Consider the following 26,830-nt stretch of genomic DNA (forward strand, 5'->3'; position numbering starts at 1 on the left):
AGGAAAGACCGGGCAGCATACACCACACAGACTGTCCCTGGTGCCTAGTGACTGCAGTCTGTGTGTGCCCTGCAGTTGACCCTGCCCCAAGTCTGTACCCTGGTAATGTGGGCTATGCACTGTAATTAAAAATCCCCACAAAGTCTTCTGACAAACAGAGAGTAACAGCAAACCGCTTTTAATAATGTTATACACAGTGGGGGTTGAAACTTGGATTTGGGACTGGGTGATCCTGTAAGGAAGAACTTCTACAAATTTACAGCGAGAGGTGTCTTGTACATTAGCGCTCTGCTGCGTGCAGTGACAGTTCTCATGGCCCCTACCGCCTCCTTCTTGTCACTTTGGGTGAGGGGACAGGACTTCTTAGCGTTGGAGGCGTTGCAGATGCACTGCAGGGGCTCTCTCCTCCTGCCTGTGGTCTTGCAGAACATGTACCAGGCCTCATTAGACCAAGCAGCGTTTGAGTCGCCTGCTGGTCTTCCTGCCGCCACCTATCCTCCCGCTCCAGGTGTGTGCGATGCTGCTGACACAGGCTCTCCTCGACTGTCTCTGCTCTGCCGCCTCCGCTCTGGAGCTGGCCATCAGTTCCTGGAACATGTCTAATCTGAGCCAGCCTCTGCGGGGGGGATGGCGGGCAGTCCGTGAAGGAAAGTAGGTGATTTCCTTGAACAAATACATGTTTGCCAACAGTAAACACAGTCTAGTCATTTTCAGTTAAGAAGACCAAACAGGGAACAAAGTTCAGGAGATCGGAACTAGACAGCTGCATACAGTACAGACTGCTTATCAGATAGTGCTTAGCTGTGCTCTCCTGCTGGAGGCAATGTGCAAAGCAGAAAAGATGAGCGTTATGCGGCATCTCCCGCAGTGACGCGAAAAGACCCTGTATGCTTTTCCTCTGAGGCCTGCAACACGTGGCTGTTAGCGAGGGGTCATCTTATGCAAGTAAAACTCTGTTTCTTATGCAAAGTAAAACTCTGTTAAGCGGTCATTCTTATGCAAAGTAAAAGTCTACCATGCACAATAGTAACAGTACACTAATTCCACTAATTAGATGCAGCACTTCCACAACGACATCACCCTGAGGCGTGTCAGCGCACACAGAGAGAGAGTTAATTGTAGCCCTGCCCTGCAGAGACCCACCCGCTGCCGCCTGCCTGCGCGATGGTCCGTCCCCTCTACCTGAGGATGGCATAGAAACCTCTTGCTGAGGCTTTTCCAGCTGCTCTCTGAGAGCTTTTTGAAATATCCCCAGAGGACTATTGCTCCATTGCTGTTTGTGTAGACCTGCTGTTTGTTTAGTTTCATATTTAAAAATGTTTATATAGTATTTCTATTTTTATATAAATCCCTGTTTCTTAAAAAATAAATGTTTGGATCTCTGTGAGGGTGATGAAGAGATCCTGGCTGTCAAAGCCTAAAGACCCTTCTCATCTTTCCCATCGGGCGAACAGGAGGGAACTGTCCTGTCCCTACTATTCCGTCCCCTCCACCACCACTGGTCACTGGTGGGGCACTGGCCCACCCCAATGGCAATGGCATGCAGTGCCTCGTAGCATGCTGACTTTTTGATACCTTGTCTTAGGTCCTTTTCTTTTCACGCGGCACTGCATCGCATCGGCTGCCCACACACAGCGATCAGATCCTGGACTTCCGTCAGTCCATGCTGGGACCTCTTTCTAGTCTGGGATTGCCGACTCCTCTGCTGCTGAGCTCTGCCTGTGTGGCTGGCCAGAATCCAAAAAGGACTGCTGTCCAGAATTAAAGTCCTAGTGTAGACCAGGCCTAAATTAGCAGAGGAGAATTTAAGGAGGCTGAGCCAAACTACATTGTGCTGCCACCAACTGGCCACAGTAAGCAACAAAAAACTTTGCAAAGAGAAGTTTGCTGCAAGAAGCTGACTGCACTTATCTGGTTGCAATTACTGAGCCAGACCTAGGAGCTTCCCAGTGAGCTTTGATCCTGGGTTACACTGACGACTCTCCGGGTGTCAAATACACACACCGAGGTGCTAAGACAGACTCGGGTACAACCTATTCTACTCTGTATCGATTATCACCATGGAATCTCAGAGCTTAAGGGTGAGGAAATGTGCACACACACAAAAAACCCATTCATACACTACACACAAGAGTATCTGTTCCCTGAGCTCTCAGGAGCCCTGGAGCAGACAGGTACCCTTCTTCCCCCCATGGGGCAATCCTGATTTTTTGATTCATCAGGGTTAATTGACAGCATAGGCGCCGACTAGGACCAGGGCTGGAGCACCCACGAGGAAAAATTAGCAGGTGCTCAGCACCCACCGGCAGCCAAGCTCCCCGCTTCTCGTCTCCTTCTCCCCCGCCCCCAGCACGCCGCGTTCCTGGTCCTCCCCCTCCTAGTGCTTCACACACACACACACACACACACACACACACCTGCCGCCTAACAGCTGTTTGGCGGCGCTTAGGACTTTCCCGGAGAGAGGTGGAGGAGCGGGGACACGGCGCGCTCAGGGGAGGAGGCAGAGAAGAGGCAGGGCAGGGTTGGGGACTTGGGGTGGAATGGGGGTGGGAAGGGGGCAGGGCTGGGGTAGGAAAAGGCAGGAAGAGGGCAGGGACTTTGGGGAAGGGGTGGAATGGGGGTGGGGTGAGGGCAGTGCAGGGGCGGGAAGAGATGGGGCATGGGCGGAGCCAGGGGCAGTTGGGGGTCGAGCACCCACCGGGCAGAGAGGAAGTCAGCACCTATGATTGACAGAATAAATTGAGAGATGCTTTTGGTCTATCAACTAAATAACTAGCCCTGGCCAGAACCACATTTAAAGATGTGTATTTAAGCTTCAGACAGAGGCCACTGATGGTCGGCAAATACTGCACTTGATGGACAACTGGTCCAGTATAACACATCATTTGCCTGGAGGCCTTTCAGTGCAACACTTGCGGATCTCAATCTCTTTAGCTTCCTGAAGAGAAGAGTATGAGGTGACTTGATACCAGTCTATAAATACCTCTAGCGGGAGACGGTACCGGAAGTTGAAAGGCTCCATGACCTAACTGTCAAAGGCATAACGGCAGGAGCTAGAAGCTAAAGTTAGACAAATTCAGACGGGAAATGAGAAGTAGATAGATAAGATTAAGATTAGATAAAATAGACAGACAGAGATTGATTTTTAACGCTGTGGGTCATTAACCATGGGCACAATTTACCTAGGGATGTGATGAATTCTCCACCAGTTGGAATTGTTAAATCAAAATTAGGTGTCTGTCCAAAATAGACACTCTAGCTCAGGGGTAGGCAACCTATGACACATGTGCTGAAGGCGTCACGCGAGCTGATTTTCAGTGGCACTCACACTGCCCAGGTCCTGGGCACCGGTCCGGGGGGCTCTGCATTTTAATTTAATTTTAAATGAAGCTTCTTAAACATTTTAAAAACCTTATTTACTTTACATACAATAGTTTATTGATATATTATAGACTTATAGAAAGAGACCTTCTAAAAACGTTACAATGCATTACTGGCACACAAAACCTTAAATTAGAGTGAATAAATGAAGACTCGGCACAGCATTTCTGGAAGGTTGCTGACCCCTGCTCTAGCTCCACCACAAGTTATTGGGCTCAATGAAGAAATCAAGGGGTGACGGTCTCTGGCCTGTATTACACAGGAGGTCAGACTAGATAATCACAATGGTCCCTTCTGGGCTTAGAAAGTGAACATTGAGGTCGCTACTGTATATAATCTCTCTACATGCTCATCTGCCCTGGCAAACCATGTAATAAAGACCAGGGTAGCCAACGCACATGTTTCCATCATAGGGAGCTCATAGGAAAATGATGCATTTAATTGTTATCAGAGCCACGCAGCCGCTATACATTCATTCTGGCCACAGGAGGTATTCCCTGGATGCTGTCATGGCCCAGCCGCCAGACGTTAACATCATGTCTGACACCAGGGCACCAGCAGGCCAGTGTGTTGGTTCCTGGGCTAGGAGACCTGGGAATGGCCATGGGGAGGTGACAGAGGTGGGGGACTCAAGTGTGGGGGTGAGGTGTCAGGAACCCTCCATGAATGCCTCTAATGCAGGGACACGGGCGCCGGGGCAGAGCTCCGTTTGCACCTGTCCGGTTCCCTGAGATGGTCTCTGCTGAAGTGTCAGAAGCGTTTGCGATTTCCACAGTAGTTAAGGGGAGGGGGAGGGGAATACTGACCGGTATAATAAGGCCACCTCATGGACTGCACTTAGCAAGCTCGGGCCAGCACCTCTGCCAGGCCAGCACTTGGGCCCTGCCTAGCTGAAGGGGGTGAGGAGGGACCGTAGCATCATTCTGCCAGGCCCACGTTGGCTGGCAGAGTTTGCTGGAGCACAGCAGCCTTGGGTCGCGTCCCAGACAGACAAATATAGCCCAGGGGCAGTGAGGGGGTGATGTCAAGGTGCTATGCCAGCTTTATGCCATGCAGCAGTGCCTCCCCGCACTGGGGTGCACCCCCCCGTGTCAGATCCAGCAGCCACACGGCCCCTGGCTGCTGCAAGAAGGGACAGGCCCAGAGCAGACAATGCGCACGATGCAGCAGCAGCAGCCCAGGAGCTATTCTGTGCACACTTTGCGGCCTGAGCAAAACGGAGCTGGTGCAGAAGTAAGGTAGGGACAGGTGGCGAGCCCATCGTGGGCAGGTTGGGAATCCAGAGCCTCGGCACAGCTTAACTCCGGTGCTCCGGATAGCAGGGAACTTGGAGCATTTCACCCAGGCACTGGCAGCGCTTTCTGGGCACGGGAGCAGTAAGCGTGGTGGGCTGGGGGAGGAAAAGGGAGGTGCAGCACAGCTGTCTAATTAGGCACAATGGGCACAGGTGACCCACTCCCTGGCAAACCGCCTGCCCGCTACAGTGACAGGAGAGGGAGACGGGAAGCACAGCACATGGATCTGACAGCTCAATTTTATGGATGGAGAAAACCAAGAGGCGTCTCTCTGAAACACGAAGAAGAGCCGGGGGCAGGGGGCGTTGCAAGGTACTTGCTGCCTGTTTTGTGTGGAGGACAGCGTATGTGTGTGGTTACGGGGAGCGTGTCTCCCCGTCACCCCTCCGTAGGCCAGCCCCTAACTCACACAGTCTGCCCACAGGCTGGAACGTCAGGCCTGCTCATGATTGTGGTCGTATCATCCTCTAGCAGCTGCAGCCTACAGAGGGAACAGGAACCTGAACGTTCCTACAGGAAACAGCGATTCCTCTGCGGCCCAGGTATGACTGGGACCAAGCCTGAGGCCGCTGTTTTGTTGCTTAGCCACTATCCACACTACCTGCCACGGATTTGTTCCTAGGAGTGCCACTTTGTGGTGCTTCTCTAATTAATGATGAGCCAGATTGGAGAGTGGGTCAGGTGGGCAAAAGCACCAGCTCTAGGGGTCAGTTCCTCTAACATTCCTCCAGGATGAAGAGTATCTGAGAGATACTGATTGCCCTCCCCTGGGCGCATGCCTAAACGTAGACACCGAAACAAGGTCAAAATGCAGAACACAGTCCTTGCAGTACGGAACTAAGCAGCAACAAAACAGGCCTTCCTCCCACTCTCTCCTCCCAGCTGGAGGGTGCAGGAAAGAGGAGGCGAGGGGTGGTTGGATGCATGGAGGGTAATGCAGACAGCTGGCTGGTGAGACTGCAGTGATATCACAGTGGGATGCAGGAAAGCGAAAGTGTCTGGATGGGAGTGCACAGCTGAATCTGGGGTCATAGGGCTAAGAGAAGAGACCCATTAATCATCACCGCCATGGCTCAAGCATAAGAAACATATGGAGCTAAATTGTCACATCTCAACAGCCCCCTCCCTCCCGTAGATCCCCTGGGGAGGCAGATTAGCATTGTATATTGCTAACGCTGTTGCAAGCATCGCAAGGCATTTTGGGGAAGGGTTAAAGGTTTGAGTGTGGAATGGAAGATTCCTTTGCAGGCTGCAGAGGCCAGAGGAGGAAGGAGGAAGAAAGCAGAGAACGGGTTAACTCATCACTCCAGCTCGCTCAGTCAGAAGATAAGGCACCGACTCCAGCCCAAGGCTGCAGCTCACAGCCAACGCTTGGCTCCCTGCCGAGAAAGACGGGGGCCTGGAATCCACCGACCAGCCGTGAGAAAGGAAGATGCAGCTGAACAGACCTGCAGAGGCTGCCCATAACGAGCAAGACAAGCGAAGGCCGCACAGAGGAAAACAAAGAGGACAACAAAGTCTAGCCAGTGTGTTTTGGGAAAGTTGAGGAAACCACAGAAAGCTGGTTTTGACTGGAACAAAGAGCATCAGGAGCAGAGGTCCCTGAATGGAACACCCCCAAAGGAACCCAGGACTTGAAACCCCCCTGAGAGCCGGAGCACCTCGGAGATCACAACGGACCCCGGATGACCTGGGCCCAGGACAAGAACTCCCGTTCACCCCTCCCCCTCTTCTTCTTACGTTACACGCAGGCTTGGCCAGCCTCGGGTAGTGCGAGTGTGAGTATGAAAGTGGGTTAGGGCTTGGGGCACTAACGCTTTCTTCCTTCCTCTGAGTGACGTGGGGGGGAACCCCCCCCCCAGCACTCTCCTCTGTTATTTTATTAATAAAGCTTTAAAACTTAGACAGTTGGTGTGTTTCGTCATCTCCTCCCCAAACGATCCTGCGGCCTCAGCCTGATCACCTGACGCCTCAGGCAGATTGGTAACAGAACTCTGTCACAAAATTAAAGGGAGAGCGGGACAATGCACCAGAGAAAGCGACTGCGCAGCAGTTCCGCCTAGCCTACGAACCTCCGTGCTTGGAGGAAATTGGTGTAAGAGGAGTATCGCTCAGCCTCAGAAACGGGAGGGTGTGACCCCCTTTTGCAACCCTGGCAGCAGTGGGCAGGAAGGAGAGGGATAACACACCCCCATCACGTGTGGGGGCTGAAGAGATCCTGTGCCATGTCAGAAATAAAAAGCCAGTGGCTGATATTGGATAGCAGGCTACAGAATTGTGATCATGAACCAAACTCCAAAGGCTGAGCTGGCTCTCAAAGGGCTCCAGACGATAGCAGCTCAACAGACTCGACATGACAAAGTCCAGGTCATTAGAAAGGCAAGGTGGGTGAGTCAGATCTTGTATTGGACCAGTTTCTGTTGGTGAGAGAGACAGGCTTTCAAGTTTACACCCAGCTTCTGGTCTGGAAAAGGTACCCAGAGTGTCATGGCAAAATACAAGGTGCAAGAGATTGTTTAGCACAGTGGCTCTCAACCTTCCAGGTAACTGCACCCCTTTCAGGAGTCTGATTTGTCTTCTATATCCTCCCCCCACCCCACCAGGTTTCACCGCATCTCAAAACGACTTGCTTACAAAATCTGACATAAAAATACAAGTGTCCCAGCACACTGTTACGGAAAAACTGCTGACTTCTTTATTTTTACCACATAATTATAAAATAAATCAATTGCAATATAAATACTGTAATTACATTTCAGTGTATAGTGTATAGAGCAGCAGAAACAAGTCATTGTCTGTATGAAATTTTAGTTTGCTCTGACTTCACTAGTGATTTTTATGGAGCCTGGGGTAAAACTAGGCAAATCTCTAGATGAGTTGATGTACCCCGGAAGAGCTCTGCATACCCCAGGGGTACACGTGTACCCCGGGTTGAGAAGCACTGCATGATCTAGACCATCCCTGACAGGTGTTTGTCCAACTTGCTCTTAAAAACCTCCAATGATGGAGATTCCACAACCTCCTTAGGCAATTTATTCCAGTGTTTAACCACCCTGACAGTTAGGAAGTTTTTCCTGATGTCCAACCTAAACCTCCCTTGCTGCAATTTAAGCCCATTGCTTCCTGTCCTGTCTTCAGAGGTTAAGAAGAACAATTCTTCTCCTCCTTCCTTGTAACAACCTTTTAGGTACTTGAAAACTGTTATCATGTCCCCTCTCAGTCTTCTCTTCTCCAGACTAAACAAACCCAATTTTTTCAATCTTCTCTCATAGGTCATGTTTTCTAGACCTTGAATAATTTTTGTTGCTCTTCTCTGGACTTTCTCCAATTTGTTCACATCTTTCCTGAAATGTGGTGCCCAGAACTGGACACAATACTCCAGCTGAGGCCTAATCAGAAGAGCGGAAGAATTACTTCACGTCTTGCTTACAACACACCGGCTAATACATCCCAGAATGATGATCACTTTTTTAGCAACAGTGTTACACTGTTGACTCAAATTTAGCTTGTGGTCCACTATGACCCCCAGATCCCTTTCTGCAGTACTCCTCCCTAGGCAGTCATTTCCCATTTTGTATGTGTGCAGGTGATTGTTCCTTCCTAACTGGAGTACTTTGCATTTGTCCTTATTGAATTTCATCCAGTTTACTTCAGACCATTTCTTCAGTTTGTCCAGATCATTTTGAATTTTAATCATAGAATCATAGAATATCAGGGTTGGAAGGGACCTCAGGAGGTATCTAGTCCAACCCCCTGCTCAAAGCAGGACCAATTCCCAACTAAATCATCCCAGCCAGGCCTTTGTCAAGCCTGACCTTAAAAACCCCTAAGGAAGGAGATTTCACCACATCCCTACGTAACCCATTCCAGTGCTTCACCATCCTCCTAGTGAAAAAGTTTTTCCTAATATCCAACCTAAACCTCCCCCACTGCAACTTGAGCCCATTACTCCTCGTTCTGTCATCTGCCACCACTGAGAACAGTCTAGATCCATCCTCTTTGGAACCCCCTTTCAGGTAGTTGAAAGCAGCTATCAAATCCCCCCTCATTCTTCTCTTCTGCAGACAAACAATCCCAGTTCCCTCAGCCTCTCCTCATAAGTCATGTGCTCCAGACCCCTGATCATTTCTGTTGCCCTCCGCTGGACTCTCTCCAGTTTATCCACATCCTTCTTGTAGTGTGGGGCCCAAAACTGGACACAATACTCCAGATGAGGCCTCACCAGTGCTGAATAGAGGGGAATGATCACCCCTCGATCTGCTGGCAATGCCCCCTACTTATACAGCCCAAACTGTCGTTAGCCTTCTTGGCAACAAGGGCACACTGTTGACTCATATCCAGCTTCGCGTCCACTGTAACCCCTAGGTCCTTTTCTGCAGAACTGCTGCCCAGCCATTCAGTCCCTAGTCTGTAGCAGTGCATGGGATTCTTCTGTCCTAAGTGCAGGACTCTGCACTTGTCCTTGTTGAACCTCATCAGGTTTCTTTTGCCCCAACCCTCTAATTTGTCTAGGTCCCTCTGTATCCTATCCCTACCCTCCAGTGTATCTACCACTCCTCCCAGTTTAGTGTCATCTGCAAACTTGCTGAGGGTGCAGTCCACGCCATCCTCCAGATCATTAATGAAAATATTGAACAAAACCAGCCCCAGGACTGACCCTAGGGCACTCTGCTTGATACCGGCTGCCAACCAGACATGGAACCATTGATCACTACCCGTTGAGCCCGACGATCTAGCCAGCTATCCTCAATCTATCCTCAAAAACACTTGCAACCCCTCCCAGCTTGGTATCATCTGCAAACTTTATAACTTTTGTCATAGGACAAAAAAAGGGGGAGGGAAGGTTAGCGGGTTACAGATTGTTGTAATGAACCATAAATCCAGTGTCTCTGTTCAGCCCATGATTTTTAGTGTCTAGCAATGTTATGAATTTAAGCCCCCAGACTTGTCTTTTGAAGGTGTGCGAGTTTCCTTTGAGGATGAGGACTGATATGTCACATATGGAGTGATCTGCTGCACAAAGTGTTCCCCCCAGGTGATGTGGTGTTTTTGTCTTTTATCATTTTCCTGTGTGAGTTCATTCAAGAGCGTAGGGTTGTCTTGTTTCACCCACGTCGTCATTAGTGGGGCATTTAGTGCACTGGGCGAGATACAGAGGCACAACAACACTGCAAAGTCCAGGAGTCATTGGACAAATCCTTCAATGGTCTGATTTAGGGCTCAAATCGATTCAGCTAGGAAAAAAAATGTTTTCGGTTCTTGGTGTTGGCTTTTTTCTGAAATGTAAGGCATATTTTTCAAAAGGGCCTAAGTGACTTAGGAACCTAAGTCCCATTTTCAAAAGTGATGGGTCTTAGGTTCCAAAGTGCCCAAGTGATTTTTGAAAATGGGACTTGGACTCTTGAAATTTTTACCCAGAGTCTCATCTTGGACAGCTGGAAACAAAATCTAGAAAGAACATGTGCTTGGTTTTGAATGCACTAAGGCCCCAACCCTGCAAACCCTTATGCAAGATCAGGTCCCATGCTTGTAAAGTGCCTTTGACCCATCAGGATAAACTGCTCGGTAGAAATTCAGGTGATTAAATATAAAACTAGGGATGGAATTTCCACAGCCACCTAAAAGATTCATACATTCAAAGGCCAGAAAGGACCATCTAGTCAGACCTCGTGTGTAACACAGGACATCCCCAAAATATTCCTACTGCAGATCCTTTAGAAAAACATCCACTCTTTATTTAAACATTGCCAGTGATGGAGGATCCACCATGACCTTTGGGAAATTGTTCTAGTGGTACCCAGTTGCCACTCATTTTAATGCACGCTGGGAATCCATTTGCAGTAGGCAGCTTTCAACGCCAGCATGCAGAAATTGAGACACCGAGGGCTGGGATATTTTGGCCTGTCTTTAGAAGGAATGATGTGGGGTGCCTTTAAATCTCGCACACCCGCCAGCCCCAGCACTGCTGAAGTAGCTTAAAAGAAACTCACTGACACATCTTCACAATCAGCAACAAAATACTGTACCTGGACTACAGCAGCCACCCCTCCCAGCGGCCTCATCATACAGGATGAGTCAGCCTGTCTTCTGACATCCTCCCTGACCGAGCCTGGCTTCACACCGAGAAGAGCAACTCGCATCACAGCTGGTCTGTGCAAACCCTCCCACGGAGGGCTGGAGCTTTTAAAAACATAGCAAATATACGCAAGCTCCTAGAGAGGCCAAAGCAAACAGCAGCCCTGCTAAATGGGTTCCCTAACTCCCAACAGCTGAGTGCAGGCAGACTTGACTAGCTACTTGCCAACCAGGTCACAGGACCACAGCATGGCATCATTAGTGCAAGTAAGCGTTCCCTTAACCACTGATTGCCAAGCAATCTGCTGCATTTGCCATGTACATTCACCGCCACGGCAATATTTACCCCGTCATTAAAAGGCCATTTCACCATCGTTACCAATACACAAGAGGTTTTAGACTATGGAACGTTGCCCCAGGGCTGCTACCTACCAGTCCGTCTCCGCTATTGAGATGCAGATTCTTGGGCTGGTACATTTTGTCCTATAACCCTTTTTTTTTTTTTTTGCACAGAGTGTGAGGAGGGAGGGAGGCACAGGAGAGAAGAGGGAGGATGGTCCTGTGCTGAAGGGACTCGGGAGTGCAAGTCCTGGCTCCGACCCAGAATTCCCATGTAACCACCCTATGCAACCTGCCCTGTGTCTCAATTCCCGGTCTGTAAAATGGGGATAAATACTGCTCCTTTTCAGCCACTCTTTGTCATGTCTATTTAGGCTGGAAGCTCTTTAGAGGAGAGACCGACACATCCTGTGTGTCTGTGGAGCACCCAGCACAACAGGGCTCTGGTCCTGGTTTGGGGCCTCTAGGTTTTGTCGTACTAAAAATAATAGACGATGATCACATTCACCTGGGAACTAATGGGGGAAGGAGACGGGTGGCAGGAGGGTGAGAGAGCTTTTGTCAACGTTCTCCAGGCATTTGGGGCAAGTGAAAGGCGCTGACAACTGGGAGACCGGCGCCATCTAGCGACAGACCAGTACAGCCCCAACTGCTGCTCTTTCCCGCCATCCGCCCCACTGTCCTGTCCACCACCTGTTCTAAAAGGACCACTCCAGGTTGCTGGTTCCAGTCCAGCCCTAGCCAGCGGGGAGCCAAACTCACTGCTGCCTGGTGGAGCGGCGGAGCTCAGCCTCGTTTCCAGTCACGACAGCAGGCGCGTTACAATAATCCTCCTTTCCCGCACTGAAGTGGTGTTTCAAGGACGTTACACATCGTGCAGCAGGTGGGAGGCAGTGAATAAACTGTCCTATGGTCCACAGCCTGTCAAGGGCGTGAGCCACTCCAGTGTCCCTCGGGGAGATGCCAAGCTGGCCTCTGGCTGGTCTCAGTGGAAGTGACTCCCTTGAGTTTCCTGGAGCTGAATCCATTCACACCCACTGAGGGTCGGGCATGATGTCTTTTCTGCTCCTTTCCCGGTGGCAGTCCTAGCGGACTTCTAGAAAGCACCAGGAGGCGACACCACCAGTCTTGGGAAATAGTTTGTGTCTCAGCAGGAGAGGCTGTGATGTCTGGTGCGTGGCTGAGCCCATAATGGCTGTCAAATCCACCTGTGTAACCCTGGCCCTACCAGCCTCTTTCTCTGTACTTTCGATATGGCTCACCTATGTCAGGAGCCACATTAAATGCTGTTCTCGTCTCGGCTAAACCCAGGGTGCCACCTGCAAAGATCCTTAACTGCAGAACATATCCACTCCCGGGCTTGAATGACATGTCTTCTGTGAGACTGAGGAGTTGTCATTTGCCCACTGCTGGGATCCTTTTAACTAGAAATAAACACAGCAGAGGAGGCAATTTCCAAGTTTCAGCAAAGAGAAGAGCTCTGGCATCAACCTTTTTCTTTTCCTTAAAAGAAACTGCTCACAGAGACCTTCGAAGCAAGACTGGCAATGACTCGGTTTCCCAGGCCCTGCACTAGCTCTTAGAAAATGACAACAGAGGTGCAGATGACCCCAGAATTAACAGTTACATTTACACTGTCTATTCTTTGGTTTGATGATGATGACGATGACACCACCGCCACCTACCTCTTATCTAGCACTTTAAATCAGCAGATCTCAAAGCACTTGACCCATTTCACAGATGGGGAAACTGAGGCACAGAACAGGACAGTTACTTGCCCAACGTCACCCAGCAAGCCCGTGACAGTGCCAGGAACTGAATGCAGGTCTCCTATACACTGTTGCCAATATAATAAATAACACTTACACAGCACTTACCATCAACATGATTTACAAAACACTAACAAAGGGATCATCAATATTAAGAGACTCTACACAGCTCTTTGTAGCACTACACTGGAGGCACAGGTCCACTTTGTTCTGTGCCTGGAATTCCTCTCTCTTCAGTTTCCCTTTCAACAGGAAGTCATGCTACTAGCTGATGTATCTATGCAATCACTTCTAAAAGCAGAACCCAGAGAGCTTAACCTAGTGTCACTATGTGACACCCCTTCCCTCCCATTGTTGCTTTATTTCTGACAGCCCATAACAAAGCCACCACCTCAGCCAGTGCCCCATACATCGTGACTACTCACTCAGACAAAAGCCAGAAGCTCTGAGCAATTTCCCCCGAATTCTTGATCACGTGGATTTTTAGATCTTCTATGGCTTGGTCAAATGCTCCTGGCTAGACAGGGAGAACATCAGAAAAGAATAGTAAGATAAACATGACGGAAAGAAATTACAGCTCAAACACACACGCTCCTCTTATTCTAATCCAAGTCACTGGAGCAACGCTAAATGCATACAGGTGTCTCCTTCACAGAAAAGTATCACATCTCAAGCCTCAGAACTATGGGATCTATTCGGAACATGGTTTTTATTTGGAAATGACTCAGATATCTGCCCTCTGTCTGCCTTCCAGGGGCTGGGGGGTCATCTTGGGGGAAGGGGTGGAGTTGTGGAAGGGCCTGGGATGGAGCAGGGGTCGAGCATGCCCCTGGCAACTCATAAAGACGGCATCTATGGGTCTGATGCAACTGAGTTTGCCAGGGCTCTGAACCGCCAGGCCCGGAGGTGCCGGGGCTCTGAACCGCCAGGCCCGGAGGTGCCGGGGCTCAGCCCTGCCAAGCCCAGAGGTGCCGGGCTCTGAACTGCCAGGCCCAGAGGTGCCGGGGCTCTGAACTGCCAGGCCCAGAGGTGCCGGGGCTCTGAACTGCCAGGCCCAGAGGTGCCGGGGCTCTGAACTGCCAGGCCCAGAGGTGCCGGGCTCTGAACTGCCAGGCCCAGAGGTGCCGGGGCTCTGAACTGCCAGGCCCAGAGGTGCCGGGGCTCTGAACTGCCAGGCCCAGAGGTGCCGGGCTCTGAACTGCCAGGCCCAGAGGTGCCGGGCTCTGAACTGCCAGGCCCAGAGGTGCCGGGGCTCTGAACTGCCAGGCCCAGAGGTGCCGGGCTCTGAACTGCCAGGCCCAGAGGTGCCGGGGCTCTGAACTGCCAGGCCCGGAGGTGCCGGGCTCTGAACTGCCAGGCCCGGAGGTGCCGGGCTCTGAACTGCCAGGCCCAGAGGTGCCGGGGCTCTGAACCGCCAGGCCCGGAGGTGCCGGGGCTCTGAACCGCCAGGCCCGGAGGTGCCGGGGCTCTGAACTGCCAAGCTCTGGCACATATTAAGCACTGGCCTTAGTACCAGGGAGGCTTAGACCATCTGCATTCTAGGCAGGCTTAGAGCACTGGCATTATTCTGAAATAAAGGCCGGCTCAAGATGGCAGCATGAAAAGCCAACTCATTCTATGAGCCACCTTGATTTCTGACCAGGGAGATGCTCCCGCAGGGAGCACCGTGCCTGCTTCAGACCTCTACGGGGAGGGGAAGGGGTTGATTGCATGCAGGGAAGCTTGGTATCGATATGAGCCAAACCAGTGTCATACAGGCAACTGCGTCTCAGAACACAATGAGGTGCCCAGAGCCTGCTTATTAGAACCCTGCTGCCTACAATAGACTGCAAGTTATAAAAAGGCAACAGGGAACCGTTAATTAAATAGTAAACGATCAAATGGTTTTAGCTCCTTTCATCTGCATATAATTTACATTCTTAAGTTTAAATTTAGAGACGATTTCTCCTCTCCTCTTCCGGCTTTCGGGTACGATCGCTCGTGGATAGCAATCTGAAGGGAGCTTATAAATACATAGTCAGTGGAGATGAAGTATTGTTCCTTTTGTAAGACACTGCTTTGGATCAGCAGTCTCCACCACCGAAACAATGGTCCTACTCCCAGCATACCTCAAGTTGTTAGCCCTGAGTGCTACTTTTCCATCCAGGAAGACTCTGTATTAAATAGGTATAAGAATTAAGGGCTCAATTAAGCCCAGTGGGAGCTTAAAGCGCTCAGCACTTTCAGGAGCTGCTTAGGATCGGGGCTAATAGCAAATGTGCTAAACAGTGGGTCGGAGATGGCCGAGGCAATATATCCCACAGAGTGTATGCACACTCAGACTTTGTGTCTACTAACGTTAAGGAAAGGGCTTGTCAGTTGCTTTAGTTGGTGCCACCTGCATCAGTGAATGATCATTTTCTGATGTTTCCGCTGAGCCTTAGTGGGTTCCTAGACTGAAGGGTGACGGGCCCTCCATAAATACAATAAATTCGACGGAGGTCTTCTCTCCTTTGGGAATTTACTCCCTTTCCAGCCCATCGGTGGCTAGTGAAAAGAATAGCTTCACCAGAGCAAATCTCAAGTGCAGCAAAGCAAAGCCGTAATTTGCACTGATGCAGGTTAGCCAGGGTTCAGACAGGGGACTAGCTACCTTGGTACAAATTGTGGGTTTGTCTGCAAGGAGTTCTAGCCGCTGACTGATAGAACTGAGGCAAAGTCCCACGTTAGACAAGGCCTTTGATTGGATAAAGCCCTCTCATAAGCTATTACTTCTCAGTTATCCTGGGGATATCACACGGTTGGTTACATCAAATTGCATTCCAGACCAGGGCTGCCGAGAGCAGGTTTGGGCCCCAGTGAAAAAAATTTTTCGGGCCCCCCAGCAAGGGCAGACCGGCTAAACAGGGCTGACGAAGCCATCAAAGCCAGGCCCCGGGCCCCCTTCCGGACCGCCAGGCCCTGGTAATTTGTACCGGCTTCCCCCGCCTCTTGTCAGCCCTGCTCCAGACTATACTCTCCAAACACTGAGGAAGTTCTGGTGTGAGCTATACCCCATGCCCATGTGCAGGGAAGATAGTGAGCACAGCTTATGGTGTGTGGGAGTTCCAGCTGGAAACCACGCATGCCCAGAGGAGACTAGACTCACATGCAGGTCTTTTCCCAGTGAACCTAAATCATAGAGGGTCTGGCTCGACTCCTAGCCACATAAAGGTAGATCATTCCAGATCCTCTTGACAATTCGGGGACTGAATATCCAGGAGGAGAACCCAAGAGCCAAGCCATTCCATGGGAAGTCCATTAACTAAGGGACACAAACAGGGGTGGGGTTTGCTTACTCTTGTAACAAAGAATTTCCTCATGGCATGCTGGTTGGCGTAAGAATTTGAGAAGAGAGTAGACTCAGAAGTCACAGATGGGGACTCCTTGCCTCCACTTGGGTTGGACTCTGGAGCTTTTCCATCGCCAGCTTTTCTTTCGCCCGTCTCTTCCATTTGCTCCACCATCTGGAACTCTTGGTTGGGCTCACTGTTAGACATTTCAGCCGCCTAAAAATCAAGCAAGACAGAACAACCAGAACATCTGATCAAGTCCTTTGTATTACTACTCAATGAAATGCAAGCGCACGCCAACTGGGCAAAACCAAATGAATGCTTAAACCCTCCATGCTTTTCCATATCTATGGCCTTCAAAATATCATTCTGCTGCATTAGTAAATGGCATTAACATGATAACATCACCTTACTTGTTTGTAGCAGAATTCATCCAAAGTTCTCAAAGTGCTCTGTAAATATGAGGTAGGTATGTGTTATCCCTATTTCAAACACAGAAAGATGACCTAGGCCACCCAGGAGTGTTGTGGAAAAGCTGAGAACAGAAGCTCGGTTAGCCTGACGAACCCGAAGCCCACATGAGAAGTTCTGCAAAAACAAAATCACCGGTCTCTCCCACCACACAAAAGTCAGTGTTATGTTTTATCTATTTATTTACTTAGGTCCTTTTTTGATGATAACATACAGGACTTCCCAATCATCCCCCTTTCTAGAGAGTATGTTCCAGGGGGCAGCATTTGCAGGGGAATAAATGAGGAACGCAGGCCACATTCAGCAGTCAGTGTCCAGCAAATGGCATAGCTGCATGAAAGCCAACCTCAGGCACAGAAAAGGAAGCAGCAATTTGCACCAGTTGGTAGCAATTAACATACAATATGTGGAAAATCACAGGACGAGCACTCGGATTTTGTTCCTGTTTATTTCTGTGGTATCTCCTGCAGTCCTTAGCATGGACACTTGTTTATCCCAATGATTCACTAAATGGGCATCGTTTCAAGCACTTGTCAGACCTATAACCCAGGGTCTTGGGCTCCTCTGCACCTTCCTCTGATCAGAGGATCGGAATGCAGTCACTGCATCTTGCTCTGGGCAATGCCAAACCTGTTCTGTGTTCATTTCACTTAGCAGGTGTGTGACTAGGAACAGGAGACCCTTGTGGGACCTTTTAGGGTTGGGTTGCCAAACAAAGTGAAGTTTGCAAACTTGTTTTTCCTGCCTCTAAACCAAATGCTCCTCCCAAAGGCGAGTCAATTTAAGAAGAAAAATCTTTCTTCCCACAGGGACGACTCGGATATGTATTAAGGACAGAACACCACACAGGAAGGCTAGATGAGCAAGAATGGGTGCCCTGTCTATACTTAGAGAGTATGTTAATTTTTTCCATTAGCATCATCTCTTTTCTCTGTTTTTTTCCCTGCATTTCACTGTTATCATTTTTTATTCTGCTCACTTATTCATCCACTTTGCATGCTGATCTCAGCCACCCAGCTCCTGTTTTTCAGTCTCCCCCAGCGGAACACAAATCTAACTGCAGAGATAGTTGGGGGGGGGGTGTCAACAAAATGGTGTTTTTGTTGGAAAATGCTGATTCTTCAAAACCAAAGAGAGAGCGAGTGAGTGCACACCTCCACACCTGAGCACTCACCTCAGAGGTGGGGCACCTGGGCTCAAGTGCCTACTGTGTCTGATTTTCTTGGGGTGGGTGTGATTTCGCTCTCTGGTGTTTGTTAACAAGCTTTGACCGGCCTCATGCAGAATGGGAAAAATTTCCAGAAAACCTCAACAATTTTTCCTGAGACAGAAAAACTATTTCCCACCAACCTTCCCGGTCAGCATTTGAGTTCAAAGCCATGTTTCAGCCTGTTCAAAATTAGGCAAAACAAATTGGCCGAGTCTCTATCGAGTACTGTATTGTGCTTTGCAAAACACAGAATTGACACAGCTCTGTCCCCTGGAGGAGCTTGCCAGCTGAATGGGACAGAGATAGAAAGAGTTAAAGGATGAGGGCAGGAGCAAATACAGTGATAGAGCTGATGGGGGTAGGACCCTAAATAAAACTTCTGTGTGTGGTTAGTTTATTGCTGGATAGAAGGCTGGTAACTATGGGTGGTGGCTCATGGCATCTCTGCCCGTGAAGTTTACTCCTGGAATATACTGTAAAAGTCACCCAGTGCTGACAACAGGTGTTAGCAAGGGGTCCTGAATGTGGTTCAACTGCAAAAAGATGATTGGGGGGGGGGGGGTGACTGCGTTACAGTGTCTAAGTACCATCCTGGGGAGAGAATAGCAAGTACTAACGGGCTCTTCAATCTAACAGAGAAAGGCAGAACACCAACCGGTGGCTGGACGCTGACACCAGACAAATGCAATCTAGAATTTAGGCCAGGCATTTGTAACAGTAAGGGTGGTTAGCCACTGGAACAAACTTCTAAGAGATGTGGTGGATTCTCCATCTATTGATGGCTTCAACTCAAGCCTGGCCGGCCTTGCTGGAAGAGATGCTTTAGTCAAACCCAAGTGTGCGGTATACATCACCTCCGCACCAGCATGGAAGGGTTAAGGAGCAGCATGGGGCCAGGTTGGCCCTGCCTCTCTGCACTTGCAAATCTGGAGAAAGCATTAATAGGAGACCTGGGCAACCCTGGGGAGGGACCAGACTGTTGAGTCCCCCAGTGGATTCTAACACAGACGGTGACACTCCCAGGGCACTCTGGAGTCAGAGGGGCCCATATCCTGGAGGAAGCTGCTGACAGGTTTTTCTTTTCCTTTCTTTGGTTGAGCCCCATTTGCTAACTGCGGGCAGCTTTGTGGTTTCACCTAGGACCCCGAGAGGAGACATGGCTCCAGAGGCCTCGGCCAGAAGATTGAGCACCAGCCCGCTAGAAAGATGCCCCATAACACCTGCTAGGATGGGGGATAATTGGACTCATGGATGAGCTCCACGTGCGGCTCCTAGAACGGGTGCTCTACCATTGACAGATTCATGACCTCAAGTTCTGGGGTAACTCGGGTGTGAGGTCAGAGTAGAAGATCTGATGGTCCCTCTGAGCTTAACCTCTGCAACTCTTTGTGCAGCCTGGGTGCAGACGCTAAGCTTACACCCCAGATTCTGAACTCGGCTGGTCTTTGGCATTGCATTTGCAATTAGCTTTTGCTCAGCTGCGCCCAGGGACGATGCGCACTCTCAGCAACTGGCCATCTCCGCGCTATCAACCAGGCTGCAGTGCAGACCCCAGGCAAACGAAGGGCTCGCTGGCTTTTTACACCATCAAGAGGAAACGCGGAAAACAAGCTACCTTTTCAGTGCATCATAACTGACGCTAAAAACTGCCCTCAAGCAGCCTGATTCTTTACTGGGACGCAGCCCTACTGCTCTGGTGCTGGCAGGCGGCTATAAAGCCAATGGATCTACCCAGCGGGGGTTATCCTGGTTTGGTGGAATCCCTCGGTGAGGGAAAGCTAAGGAAGCCAGCTATGCCCCGCTCTCGTAGTGGCCCTGGGTGTGGGGCCATGGCCAGGGGGACAGGAGCGTCTCCAGAGCACCGTCCGAATCCCCAGCTGCCATTCCCACCCCAAACGGTTCTACACTCCGCTGGTGGCTGAGCTGTCTCTGCCGGCCGTAGGACTGGGAAACTCGTTTGCAGAGTTCCCCCTCCCAGAGATCTCATTTTTATTCCAGTACGAGGTAGGGCCAAGAGGCCCCAGCTGAGATCAGACCCCTATTCTTCTGGGTGCGCCACCCCCTCCCCCTCACACTGTAAGACACTCCCGGCCTTGAACAGCTGACAGTTTAAGCAGACAAGCTAGACAAAGGATCCGGAAAAGGAAGCCCCAGCCAGCACACGGGTGCATCTGAGAACCTGGGCTTTCCTTACAGAATGTTGCAGGGTTTACCAGGAAGTGCAGAGTCTGTTGGATTTGCTAATAGACCGGCAGAGCCACAGTACATCTGGGATGTGATGCCTCCCAGAAAGATGGTGTGCACCCAATGGAAGCCCTCAGCACTAGGCCCCCAGCCTATAGGAAAGTATCAGAATTTGCAAAAGTTGTGTGTTTTGAACCTGCACTAGGGATATATGCATCAGCTCAGGCCACAAGAGACTTCCTCTGAAGTTAGGGCAAAGACACGATATTATTACCCCTGCTTTCCTGCTGCGCTATATAGTGACCCATGAGGCGGATACATCTTCTCCAATAACTCCTTTGCAATCTACATAGTTTGCTTTGGTTCATTTCAAAGGAGGCTCAGCCATTGTCCTCTCTTTACACACAACTTCAGGGAACTTCTAACCTTGAAATTAAGTTAAAGTCCTTTGAACGTTTGCTAATTAACCTGAGGTTGACATTAATCACTTCCTTTCAGCATTTCTGGGTATCTGAACAAATAGACTTCTTCGGCATATTTCAATTGCCTGACCTTTTGCATTGTGAAAGATCTAAGCAACATCTTTCCTAGATAGCTCTTTGCATTTAAATTATGGACTCCCTTACTGGTAAGGTCATTCCCACCCAGCATTGCTGAATTGTGTAAAGGAGGCATAAGGCTCAGGGAAGACCTACCACATAGCATGAATCAAATGAAGACATGAAAGAGCTGACGGTGTGACAGGTTTCTCAGAGCGTGTGACAGCTACCTCCGTGCAACGTGCGTGAGCTTAAATTGCTCTGAGAGCCACCAGCTACATTCCGCTCTCACTCAGCCGCACGATGGGAATAATCCCAAGTAAAGCCACCGCTGCCGTGGCAACCTGTAACGGGCGTTGGGTGCAGGAAGCCACCCCAGCACTGTGTGGGTCAGCTCTGATCCACGTGGAGATTAGCCACGAGCCTGAGCCCAGAATGGGAGCCTAACCCCAGTGGCGGAGGTTGGAATTCACGCAAGGGCTGGGATAGAGAAGATGCTACCCCAGGCTCACACAGCCAGCTACACCGAGATCGGGCTGGCACCAGCAAGTCCAGTAGCTGAGTTGGAATTCGGGTCCTTCAGCGCTAAAAGCTCTACTAGGGGTTGTACGGGGAGATGTCAGCAAACCAGTAAAGTGCCTGAAACCACTATGGCTTATTGCTAAAAGCAGCCTAGTCAGCAGGCCGTAAAGTGGCCTTGTAGCAAACTCAGCTTGACCAAGGCAGGAGGGGAGGGGGTTTCGAGTGCCAGTGAAAGGGCAGCTGGACCCCGCGTCCCTCCTGATAAGAATGGTGTTGAAGTTGCTGATACATGCATCTTAGAAGAGCAGGATGTGCCCTCAGGAATGTGTCTAACAGAGTCTCAAGGCTGCAAACTCTGGGAAAACCCTATACCTGGTTAATCAGTAATCAGAAGGAAGCCACTTGCTTGACCATTGAAACTGCTTGCTTAACAAGTTCTCTTTAAGGGACATGCCATTCTATTACTAATGTATAAATAAGGGGGAAAAGTTTGAGGTAGTGGGACTTTTTGGGATGGGACTTTCCCTCTGGATGCATCTTGTGTTCCCCACTGGCAGACGGGCTGCCGCTGTGCCATTCGAGAACCACACTCCGCTTCAGTAATTATCGAGGGTTGGGGGTGTTTTACTAACCTGTTGCGGACGTGTGTGAGTGCTTGAGACTAAGTAAAGTTTCGCTTTAAGTGAAAGCACTCTTGTGTTGTCCTGTTTGTGCCAGCCATCTATCGGTCGGCCGGCCGTTTCTCCCCCGATTTATTTCCTGACACCACCTCGCATAGAGTAAAAGTTACCAAGAGCTTTGGGTTGAAAGAACCCGGGGTAACGGTGTCACCTGTCACAAACTCACTGATCGCTTCTGCGGACCCGCCACTAGAGGGGGAGAAAGACCCACCGTCTCCTAGTGCACGTTCCAGTGGCAGCACGCCGTGCTGATATTCAGTATTATTACTTGGATTATTGTAGTGCCAAAGAGCCCATTGCACCTGGTGTTGTATAAACACAGAACAAAGAGACAATCTTTGACCCAAAGAGTGTAAGACCAGCGGTGCTGGAACAATTTGTACAGTGGAGGTGCTGAAAGCCACTGAACCAAACTGAAAACCCTGTCTATGATGGAAACCACTTCAAGCCAGGGGGTGCGGCAGCCCCTCCAGCAAGCCTCGTTCCAGCACAGCTGTGTAAGACAACAGATGGAGACAGCCAGATCGATGGGGGAGCACCAGGAAACAATGAGACAGTATTGGTCAACCGATGAGCAGTGATCTAAGCACACAAACAGCCTGCTGTCAAGTTTTTTTGTAGGCATCAGCGCAAAGGCGAGTTTTCAGGAGGGTGTAGAAGGAAGACAATTGGGAGCTTTGGGGATGTTTACAGGGAGCTCCTCCCAGTTCTGAGGCGCAGCATGGAGGAAAGGACAAAGGTGCTTGTTTGACAATTTAACACGTGGGCAAGGGAGCCTGGAATCCCAGGAACTGGGAACGGCCTCGTGTGCTGGCAGCGATGCACTCACACCGTGACCTACCTATGGCTTTTGTTCCAGGGAGACAGGTCAAAAGACCAACCCCTGCATTAGTTCACAGCTTTCAGGTGTAAAGCACCATAGTTCAGTGCAGTGAGTGGGAGGACAGCGTACACAAATATAGGGACTTTGTCCTCTTCACTAGCACTCCCATGATGCTTTTCATCAAGTGACCCCAGAGCCCTTTTTGTATACTGATAAAGAACTAAAATGCCCCCATGAGGCAGGCAAGCTACTGTGATCCCCCATTTTGCAGTTGGGGAAACTGAGGCAGAGCACAGCTTTGGCTCACCCAAGTCAAGTGACAGAGCCAGGAAGAGAAACCCAGGCCCTTGCCCTAAACCCCAGACAACAGTCCTTCCCAGAGGCTACTGAGCCAAATCACTGCTTGAAGAGGAGGGAAGCTGCCGCCTGCTCAGAGGAATGGAGAGATCTGGAGTAAACGGTGAAAGAGACTTGAGATCAGGACACCTGGGTTCTACTGGCTCTGTCAGTAACTCACTGAGTGGCCTGATGGATCAACGTGGGCCTAGTGCTTTGGGATCCTCAGATGGAAGGCGTCACAGGAAGTAACGACGACACCTCGCTGGTTACTGTGCTTTTCTTAAAGTGCTAGTGGACCTGATCACCGGCTGGGACAATCGGCCACACCCAGTTCAGTCTATAGCCCTGCCCGCAGGGCCCTGTTTATTCTGCAGTGCAAATAAACAAAAGGGGAAAGTGTAACAACAGCAAAGACATAACCCTGTTCCGGAACTCAATGTTGGGCCTCTCTGGCTCAATGGCTCGAGCTTCCTCAGCCCGGGGGGTGCTTCTGCTGTAGCCATGGGACAGTGCACACCCAGTCCTCTCCTGGTCCCAGGCTCCCCCGTGGAGCTGGGGCTCTTCTTCAGCATCCCTACCTGGGAATCCTCACCAGACCAGAAAGGGGCTGGCTGTTCCCCGTTGCCCCTGGCCCTTACAGGGGCCAATGCCCTCGTATACAGCTTTACAATGGCACGGCAGGCAAGTATCACTATGTGATGAGACCAAAGCCACCATATTGATTGTCCTAGCGTAGACCTCTCGCTCCCCTTCCCCAACCTGCCGTCAGAGACCAGGTTTTGTTCTTAGCACAGCCCTGAGGTTCCAGCCCCAGCCCCGGAGCACCCTGCAGCACACACCCTGGTTTTGCCCTGCAATGTTTCTTCCTGCAGCACCCTCCTCCCCTCGCCCCCCCCACCCCTACTCTGTATGCTCAAGGAGTTCACCTTCAATAAACAAGCCTCACAAAGGGAGCCCGCGTTGGCGTGGCTGACTGCCGGGAGGGTTTGCCGCAATGTCAGGCTCACCTCTTCCGCCTGTGGCTGCCTCCGCATGCCGGGAAGGAGTCCAGCTCCCAAAGGGGGGCACTTCAGGATCCTGAGAGTGGAAAAGAATGTCACCCCCATTAGCTAATGTGAAATGTACCGGATGTTCCAGAGCGTGGCAATCTAGCGGCACCTCCTTGAAAGACGGGGTTCATGGAGGCGATCACTGTGGGGATACAGAGTGGAATAGCAGGTATAGCAGGCGTGGGCTTTGGCCACTTTCGAATAGAATGCTATCACTTCGTAAGGGACTGTGGTATTCAGCGTTCTGTCTAGACATGCTCCAGTTCAGTCCCAAGCTGTTGGGCCTGATGCAGGAGTAAGTCAGGCGAGATTGATCAGAATGGTTCTTCTGTTCTTCAAAAGCGATGAATCTTCCATACCCTGGGAAGACTTGGAGAAGCCCATGAATAAAAGGTCCACCTGAGAGACAGACTTGCAGGAGCTGGGCAAACACAATCAAGTGAGGTCACAGACTGCTGGGGCGCTGAGCCACTGTCAAGAAGATGCATGGCAGAGAGCGGGATCACTGCAGTTGATGAGTCCTGGGTGGAGAGAGCATGCGTGCTCAACAGCCAGGAATCCTGTACTCCCCAGCAGCTCAGAATAGGGCACTTAGCACTGGCAGTTCCACACAGCGGACTAACGGAATGTGATTCCTGGGCTTAGTCCATCAATTCCTTCTGAGCCAGTAGCACCACCAGGATGGTCCTGCTCAGCTGTGGAGTTGGTGGGTGGGGCAAAGAGGAGAGAGCATTAGCCTCAGGGCTCTTAAAGCTGGAGCCCTAACAGAGCTTTACATAGGAGCAGCCGTACTGGGTCAGACCAAAAGTCCATCTAGCCCAGTATCCTGTCTGCCGACAGTGGCCAATGCCAGGTGTCCCAGAGGGAATGAACAGAAGAGGGAATCACCAAGTGATCCATCCCTGTCGCCCAGCTTCTGGCAAACAGAGGCTAGGGACACCAACCCTGCTCGTCCTGGCTAACAGCCATTGATGGACCTATCCTCCATGAATTTATCTAGTTCTTTTTTTAACCCTGTTATAGTCTTGGCCTTCACAACATCCTCTAGCAAGGAGTTCCACGGGTTGACCGTGTGTTGTGTGAAAAAAATACTTCCTTTTGTTTGTTTTAATCAAAAGTTTTCTAAAGAAAGCTTGGCCCGGGAGGATGGTAGTATTAGCATGAAACTTAACATGGGAAGAGAAAGTGTATACAAGAGAACAACATTCCACCTGTGTGCAGAACTGGTTGGATTTAATCATCCCAGCACAGTGCTATAGGTTATTATATCTGACCTGCAGCAGGGATGCTCACCTCCTCACCAATATCTTCTAATGCTTCAAGGAGATGGAGACTGTCCAGAATACCTCTGTCAGTCCCAGTGCAAATGTCTGCAGACAAGCACAGCCATCATCTCCATAGCCCCAGTTATCTTATTCCAAGAAGAGGAGGCACTAAAATAAGAACTGTGCTCTGGAGAGCAGAATGCGCCTGATTGCAAAGACCAGATGAACCATTCAGGTCTCCCAGCTTCTTTGTCGATTACTTCACCAGCAAGACGGGAATCAACTCTGTGTAAACGCCTCAAAGCAGTTAAGAGCTCAGAGGTGCTGCTGCCTGACAATGCCCATCCAGCATGGGCATCAAACCGCACCCAGAATGTGCCCTATAAAGTCATATTGAAGCTGGCACTGCCTATAAGCCAACCTCATACATAAGCAGCCCCTGATTATTTCAATGAAGTCCTTAAAGCCCAGTGACCCATCACTAAACTGTCTTTTTTTATGAATAAGGGCAAGCCCAGAGGGCTACCAAAAACCTGCAGCCCCGCCAAGGAAGTCCAGTTGTGGTACAGTACTTGATGCTGGGAGCCCGACAAGGCATGAGGAGCTGGGGGGGAATCACAGGTCTGCTACAAAAGTGGTCTTGCAACGGAGGCGTACATTTATTGGCTGACATACAAGTAGATACGCCAGCTCAGTGGTTCTCCAACCACGTTCTTTGGACTATCAGTGATCTGTGCAGCCCTGCCTGGAAGTCTGCAGAGTGAACCCAGATATGAAGATGGCTCCACATTGGCTGCCTCTTCATCTGACTGGATACATCCTGCAGCCAACAAGAAGCTCCACTTTGCTGCAGCCAGCAGGGCTCTGTTCCTAGGGCGCATTTGCCATGTGGCTTCTGCTGGCTGGGAGATGTGGAGTTGGTCCAGCGGCACTTGCATCTCAGTGGCTGCTCATTTGAACAGCCACCAGGTGGCAGCGCATAGACAGGGACTGGGGAGCAGCAGAGATCTACATAAAAATCTCCCAGATTTAGCCACAAGAAAGTAATTGGTAGCCCAAAAAGTCACCAAGAATTTTTGTCACCAAGGCTTTTCAAAAGTAGAACTATTTGAGAAAAATTACCAAGATTGGCAACACCAGGCGCAGACTGACAGAACTGGAGAAGCACTGGGATATACAACACAAAATGCCACCTAGTGGCTGTTGTTGGCCATTGCAGATTTGCAATTCAGTTTGCATTCAGAAAGTTGAAATTGGGGAGTAGGGGAGTCATCATGTGTGCATGCAGACATGCCCTGGAACCACAGTCCTGGCACTCCATCATTTGCATGTGCCACTGATTAGCTCAGCATCACTAATTTACTGTTAAAGCCAGACACAACCCTCCTCCTGCCGCTCAGAGACTCCATCTGACATGGCTGCAACTAGTGGCCCGCACACATCGGGGAGGAGGACATTGTCCATTGATGTGCGTCAAGATCCAGACCTCAACGCTGGGCCCTTCAATGAGAACATGAATTGTCAGGCAGAGAGCCCTTGGGAATGAGGTGCATTCTCAGTCCTGAACGTGTGTGC

The 26,830-nt window shown here is 50.3% G+C and overlaps 1 protein-coding gene across 7 annotated transcripts in view; it reads right to left on the minus strand.

Annotated features, from left to right (window-relative positions):
• Positions 1 to 26,830, minus strand: part of TPRG1 (tumor protein p63 regulated 1) — a 112,332-nt gene that overhangs the window by 50,095 nt on the left and 35,407 nt on the right. For 6 of the 7 annotated variants that reach the window (XM_039488988.1, XM_039488985.1, XM_039488986.1 and 3 more), the window contains exons 2-3: positions 16,180 to 16,389; positions 13,288 to 13,379 (exon numbers count right to left, since the gene is read on the minus strand). In XM_039488988.1, the coding sequence (XP_039344922.1) occupies positions 13,288 to 13,379; positions 16,180 to 16,380 (293 nt within the window). In that variant the 5' untranslated portion in view covers positions 16,381 to 16,389. Of the gene's footprint in view, positions 1 to 13,287; positions 13,380 to 16,179; positions 16,390 to 20,733; positions 20,837 to 26,830 lie in introns of those variants that run through there. The other variant, XM_039488982.1, reaches the window with a different exon arrangement.

Source organism: Mauremys reevesii, linkage group 9 (genome assembly GCF_016161935.1).
Source record: "Mauremys reevesii isolate NIE-2019 linkage group 9, ASM1616193v1, whole genome shotgun sequence".
Lineage (NCBI taxonomy): Eukaryota > Metazoa > Chordata > Testudines > Geoemydidae > Mauremys > Mauremys reevesii.